General features: G+C 50.2%; 1 protein-coding gene across 1 annotated transcript; it reads left to right on the plus strand.

Moving 5' to 3' along the window:
* The first annotated feature begins 661 nt into the window (after nucleotides 1–661).
* On the plus strand, nucleotides 662–5,759 carry Prlhr (prolactin releasing hormone receptor). The gene is made up of 2 exons (XM_045133611.1): nucleotides 662–789; nucleotides 1,075–5,759. The coding sequence occupies exon 2, from the start codon at nucleotides 1,085–1,087 to the stop codon at nucleotides 2,183–2,185; it is 1,101 nt and encodes a 366-aa protein (XP_044989546.1). The 5' UTR covers nucleotides 662–789; nucleotides 1,075–1,084; the 3' UTR covers nucleotides 2,186–5,759.
* Nucleotides 5,760–6,821: the final 1,062 nt, after the last annotated feature.

The following is a 6,821-nucleotide window of genomic DNA, read 5'->3' on the forward strand; positions in this document are numbered from 1 at the left end:
CCCTCTCCCTATACCTCAGAAGCGAAGAAAAGAAGGAAATTCCTGACTGTCTAGCTGCAGGGCCTGTGGGAGCTGTCCGCGGTGCTGAACCTTCTCTTTGGCTGGGCAGTCCCCGGGACCCTGCGGGACGTGCAACAGCCTAAGTGGGTCCGCAGGAGGGCCAGAGCTCTGCATGGCCAAACCCCGTTAGAGCCCCCTCTCCCCGCCAGAGACTCGGCCAACCGCTTCTGGGACCCACGCAGGATCTAGGACAGAAGGACTGGTCTGGACTGTCTCCTCCTCATGCCCTGGTGTCCCTGGTGCATCTCAACCCCACCATCTCCACTGTCCCCTGCCCTTTCCCTCTTGACAGACTATACCGGGTGGTCCCGCCTCTGCTCAGCCCAGGACACGCCCCTCCCCAGCGGCTTCTGAAGCAGAATCTAGTCCAAGCGTCTCGGGCGCAGCGAGATTGGCTGGCCCCTTCCACACCCTTTTATTTTTTTGGCTCCATCCTCCGCAGGCTGCCCCCTCCCCATCACTAGTCCTCTGCGCCCCAAGTGGGGCACAGCGCGCTCCGCCTCCATCTTCCATACAAGGAAGCGCTGGAGTGGGGGGCGGGGCGGAGGGGGAGGCGCTCCCAGGCCCCTCAAAAGCTGCTGGCCCACTGAGAGACCCTGGATCCGTTCCGCTTGCGCGGAGAACCGAACAGCCTGGGCGCCGTCGTGCGCGGAGGCACCGCTTTGGGGCGGCGGGCATTCTGCTGCTCCCCAACGGTGCCAACGCTGGACGCTTTCTCGCCGCTCACAGGTAAGACCTTGCTTGCTGGTGGGGAGTGTGTGTGTGTGTGTGTGGGGGGGGTGTCTGCGGTGCGCGGACCGCGAGGGCGATGCCTCGAAGGGGAGACGGTTCCAGCACCAGTGTCTGTCCAACCCCATTTACGGTTTCTTTTAATAAAGTGGAAGGACCGCACTTTTGATCGCTTTTGCTGTCCTGTGAGCTAGTCCTTTCAAAGGAAAGGACTTGGTGACGGGGGAGAGCGCGGGAGGGGGGCAGATGGAGAACAGGGAAAGTGACCGCTTTGGGTATCTTTAGACAGGTAACCATGACCTCACTCCCCGCTCGAATCCCCGGGGACCCCGACTTGTTTCCGGCGGGCTCGACTCCAGCCAACCAGAGCGCAGAGGTGTCGGAGGGCAATGGGTCTGCGCCGGGCCCCCGCGCCCCGGCGCTCACCCCGTTCCAGAGCCTGCAGCTCGTGCATCAGCTGAAAGGCTTGATCGTGCTTCTGTACAGCATCGTGGTGGTCGTGGGGCTGGTGGGCAACTGCCTGCTGGTGCTGGTGATCGCGCGGGTGCGCCGCTTGCACAACGTGACCAACTTCCTCATCGGCAACCTGGCCCTGTCCGACGTGCTCATGTGCGCGGCCTGCGTGCCCCTCACGCTGGCCTACGCCTTCGAACCTCGCGGCTGGGTGTTCGGCGGCGGCCTGTGCCATCTGGTCTTCTTCCTGCAGCCGGTCACGGTGTACGTGTCGGTGTTCACGCTCACCACGATCGCCGTGGACCGCTACGTCGTGCTGGTGCATCCGCTGCGCCGGCGCATCTCTCTGCGCCTCAGCGCCTACGCCGTGCTGGGCATCTGGGCGCTGTCCGCGGTGCTGGCGCTGCCGGCCGCCGTGCACACGTACCACGTCGAGCTCAAGCCCCACGACGTGCGTCTCTGCGAGGAGTTCTGGGGCTCCCAGGAGCGTCAGCGCCAGCTCTACGCTTGGGGACTGTTGCTGGGCACTTACCTGCTCCCTCTGCTGGTCATCCTCCTGTCCTACGTCCGCGTGTCGGTGAAGCTCCGCAACCGCGTGGTGCCCGGCAGCGTGACCCAGAGCCAGGCCGACTGGGACCGCGCGCGCCGCCGCCGCACTTTCTGCTTGCTCGTGGTGGTCGTGGTGGTGTTCGCCGTCTGCTGGCTGCCGCTGCACGTCTTCAACCTGCTGCGGGATCTCGACCCCCGGGCCATCGACCCCTACGCCTTCGGGCTGGTGCAGCTGCTCTGCCACTGGCTGGCCATGAGCTCCGCCTGCTACAACCCTTTCATCTACGCCTGGCTCCACGACAGCTTCCGCGAGGAGCTGCGCAAGATCCTGCTCTCCTGGCCGCGCAAGATCGTGCCCCACGGCCAGAGCATGACCGTCAGCGTGATCATCTGATGCCACCGCGCCGGGCCCTCCGGGCTGGGGAGCTGCGTCTTCCTCGGCCTCAGGGTCCACCCCAGAGGTCGGACAGGAGAAATTATTTCCAGCAGCAGACCTAAGCCAACATAGGGCGAAATTCCCAACACTAGCCCTCTTGTTTTGTTGTCTTGTCTAGTTCTTGGGTCTGTGCAATGTCTAGTGGGAGACCCCAGAGAGGAAAGAGGATTAATGACTTAGCTGGTCCTTCTCCTCCCACCCACCGAAAACCAAACACAGCCCTTTCCCTGGAAACAATTCCAAAACATGTTTTTTTTTTTTTGTTCAATTTAATTTAATTTTTTATTGCTTTCTCTTTCTCTGTGTTGACGAAGGAACTGTGGGAGGAGTCTAAAGCATGCATTAGGATGGATAAAGATTTGCAGTTTGTTGAGATATAATATCTGATATTGTCTGGCCAATTTGAGCTCTCTAGTCTCCAGGATTCCCGGTAAATATTTACAAACCAACATCTTGGATTTCAGCATTTCCTGAAAATGACCTTTATGCACCAAAAAAAAAAAAAAAAATTGTGATATTAGAACCATTTGAATTCATACTACAAAACCACTGACAAACCATTTCTCAAGAGGTCTTGTTTTGTTTTCCCTCCTTGCTTCCCAGCTAGTATATTTAAAAGGTAAGATGAATTAGTCAATGAAGAGACGGCCAAAGAGAGACAGTTCTGATCCACTTAGTAGGATATATAAATTGTCTGTAAGGATAAACATCCTCTATCTCCCCCCACCCCATGTGGTGTGTGTATGCATGTGCACGCATGCACATCCAGTGTATGCCATAAAACAGAGCTCAAATATTTGACTTCTGGAATATTCATGTGAACCATGTGCTCCATCATTCTTTTATATCCTCTAATTGCTGAATTACGACAGATCAACAGCTGTCATCTGTCTGCGCAGCACCTGCTTCTTGGATGGTCTTGCAACATATCATCCCAGAAAACAAGGGCCTGGAGAAGTTTTACTTAAGGCTAGCACAGAAAAGTAAACTCCCAGACACAAGATGCATCATCACTAGCATGCTAATTACATCTAGGGTTAAGGGCACAAGTGAGCAGGACTGTTGAGCATTAACCCAGACTGATGGCCCTCACCTGAATTTCTTGGTCTCCACCAGGAACGTTGGCACAGTAGCTGGAGCAGCCAGCTTTCAGGTCTGGGGCACGTGTGGCCTGAAGCTAGTATCTGCAGCAACGCTGTAAGGGTCCAGTGCTTCTGGGGAGAAGAAGTAAGACTTTCCCTCTTTTTGCTTCTCTTTCTTTTGGAAATGAGGCTCACTTATATACATATACATATACATACACATATATATATACAGTGCTCTGAAAGTCAAGGAAAAGAGGGGACAGTAATGGGATGGCAACAGTCAAGTCCCATCAGACAGACCCACACCAGCTTTGATGGGAGAGTGAATATTTGTAGTCACAGGGTTAAGACTCTGCAGACCGGGGAAAGGCAGCTTGGGAGAGACGACGGACAGGTCTAAGATGGGAGATGGAAGTTTCCTCAGGCAATGGTGTCTAACTACCTGTGAGCTTCGCAGGAGCACCCTGAACTTGTGTGCTAAGAATGCAGCCAACCCTCATGCAGAATGTCACAGCTTTATGTTCCTTGTCCCCAAGTGGTGGGTATTATCCCCCAGGCAATCCAGGGACAGGTTTCTGTGCTTCTAGACAGTGTAGCACTCAAGAGGCTATTTTATTATTATTTATTTATTTGACAGAGAAAGAGGGAGAGAGAAAGAGAAAATGGGCGTGCTGGGGCCTCCAGCCACTGAAAATGAATTCCAGACCCGTGAGCCCCCTTGTGCATCTGGCTAATGTGGGTCCTAGGGAATTGAACCTGAGTCCTTTGGCCTTGCAGACAAAGGCGTTGACCACTAAGTCATTCTTCCAGCCCGTCTGTCTTTTGATGGGATTGTGTGGAGAGCGCAGAGGATGGAGGCAGAGGTACAATGAGGTGGGGAATGGGCTACTTCTCTGTGGTCTGTGTTGGAAAGTTTAATCACCGACTCTCAGCTCTACTGCTCCCAGAAGCACCAGGGAGCTTAGAGAGCAAAATAAAACAGAAAGCGTTGATGCCTAGTGCTTATCTCTGGAGAATCTAATTGATTTGAGATGGGGCCTGGGATTCAGCATTTTCAAAGCACAGCAGGAGATTTCAGTGTGTCCCCAAAGCACCTCACGAATGACTTTCTTTTCCTAATGAATGCCAGAACCATCTGGATGAAGCCCGGTTTGCACCTGTCAGAGGTGTTCAGAACATGGATTCGAATTTAACTGTGGGTTGTGCCATAGTTGGAAAAGACTCTTAGTCTTCAAACGCCTGAGCTGCCATTTAAAGGGAAATACTCATGATCAGAATACAGAGGCATTCATTCAACAAGTTCTTCAATTATTTCTTTTGTGCATGTCTACTCATTTTAGGAAGACATCATTCAACTTCAGATTAATTGCATTGTCAAGTTACTCACCATGAAATATTCTAAGTCCTCATTGTCAGGGTGTTAAAAAAAAAAAGCCAAAATGTTCCCTGATTAGTTTAAGTCTATTTCAATTGTGAGAAGAAACTGTCCCCACTAATTACTAGAAAACCTGCCTCCAGTTTATTATGCCTGCAGCTTAAGTTAAAATTTTTTAACATTTCATTTATGAGGAGCCTAAAGAGCTGGGTGAATTGGGCTGTGCTTATTTTCACAAATTATGGAATCAGCAACTGAACAGCAAAATAATTAATTGTCACCCCGTGTAACATCAATGTGGAACTTGCTTGTCAAACTGACTTGTAAAGCTATCTCTCAGAGATGGATTCCAGAGAGATCCACCACTGGCTTGTAGGTAGGCAATTTTATTTCATAACTCACCTTTTGGCCAATATCAAGCCCCTAAAATGTGTCTGCAGGCCTGCTCCTGCAGGAAGTCAGTGAGGAACAAAGCTGGGAGCAGAGCCAGCGAAGGATTTGGCAACAGCCTTCCCGAGGCTGACAGAAGGTTCTATAATCCTCTTTGCAAGCCTTGTCACTGGGTCTCATTTTTGGCAGCCGATCAATAGATTTATCTCACTAAATCAGCAGAGGAGTATTTCAATAGGTGTTGGCAACAGTGACCTGGAAATAGCAACTGTGAGAGATGTTAAGGCAACAATCTTTCGGGTGATGTAGGCTTTCTGAGCTTTTGTTCCCATGAATGCTCTGGCTGCTCTTTTCCAGGTTTATTTTTTTCAGGTAGGATGATCAAGCACCTCTGCTTTGCATTCCTGAACATCTTAGTACTCTTTCAAAGGCCAGGAACTCACCCCAAGGGCTTGCACTTAAGAGTGTGCCTTGATGGTCAGTGGACACAGGGCATATCCTTCACAGAGGAGAGGTCAGGAGAACCTGTGGTGCCCAAGGCAGGTCATTGATGGAGTTAGCCCAATGCATTGATGTCTTTGCTACGTGTGTATGATGATTGAGTCACTGTGGATAGCTCCTCAGGCTGGGCTTGTATTGTGTTGGACATATTGTGGGTGCTCAATAAATATTGAATCAGTTGCATGGTCTCCAGCTGTGGGATTAATTAATACACCTCGCCACGGAGTAACTTCATAACCTTAGAATGGCCCAGGGTCCAAGCAAGCATAAATCAGGCCAAGGAAAACATACTATTCAGTCTCAATTTAACATGTCCCTAACCTGAGTAATGTCAGCAGTTCAGTCTATGGCACCAAGCTTTCCTTACCCCACAAAGGCATGAATCTAAATGCATAGGTCTGTCAAAATGAAAGTGGAGAATTTCATGTTTAGTTTCTGTGCTATCATGAATCTGGATGATTGCTTACAAGCTAGCATTTTATCATCCATTTCTTAACAGATCACATTGAAAATTCTAAAATCCTCCAATATGTGTGCCTATAAATAAGATCTAGAATATTCCAAAATATCCACGACAGAGTTGTAAACAGGATTTTCTAATGCATATAAAATACCATTTGCAGTGGATTTATGGATGCCCTTCCCCTGGGACCCATTGTCCCGTGACATGATATAAACTTGATGTTGGAAACAGATGTTGGAAAATAAACTATTCAGATTGCATTGGAGTTTCAATCTTGGTTTATAAAAAGACTGGGAAGCACAACTTTGGAAGCAACAAATCTCATCTTGAACCAAGTGTGGGCATTACTAACAGACTCTTGAACTGTTCTCTGATTTTCAACACCCTTCTTTTTAAAATATATGTATTTTATTTTTATTTATTTATTTGACATAGAGAAAGCAAGGAGGGAGGGTGGAGAATGGGCATGCCAGTGCCTCCAGCTGCTGCAAACGAACTCCAGATGTATGAGCCACCTTGTGTATCTGGCTTAGTGGGTCCTGAGGAACTGAACTTTTTTTTTTTCCTTTGGCTTTGCAGGCAAGTGCCTTAAGCACTAAGACATCCCTCCAGCCCTCAACATGCTCCTTATCCTTCACTTTTTTAAAAAGTTTATTTCATTTCTTAATTGAGAGAGAGAAAGAAGCAGATGGGGTGGGCGGAGGGGAGAAAGTATTGGCACACCAGGGCCTGCCACTGCAAAAGAACTCCAGATGCATGTGCCACGTGGTGCACCTGGCT

This window comes from Jaculus jaculus, chromosome 1 (genome assembly GCF_020740685.1).
Source record: "Jaculus jaculus isolate mJacJac1 chromosome 1, mJacJac1.mat.Y.cur, whole genome shotgun sequence".
Lineage (NCBI taxonomy): Eukaryota > Metazoa > Chordata > Mammalia > Rodentia > Dipodidae > Jaculus > Jaculus jaculus.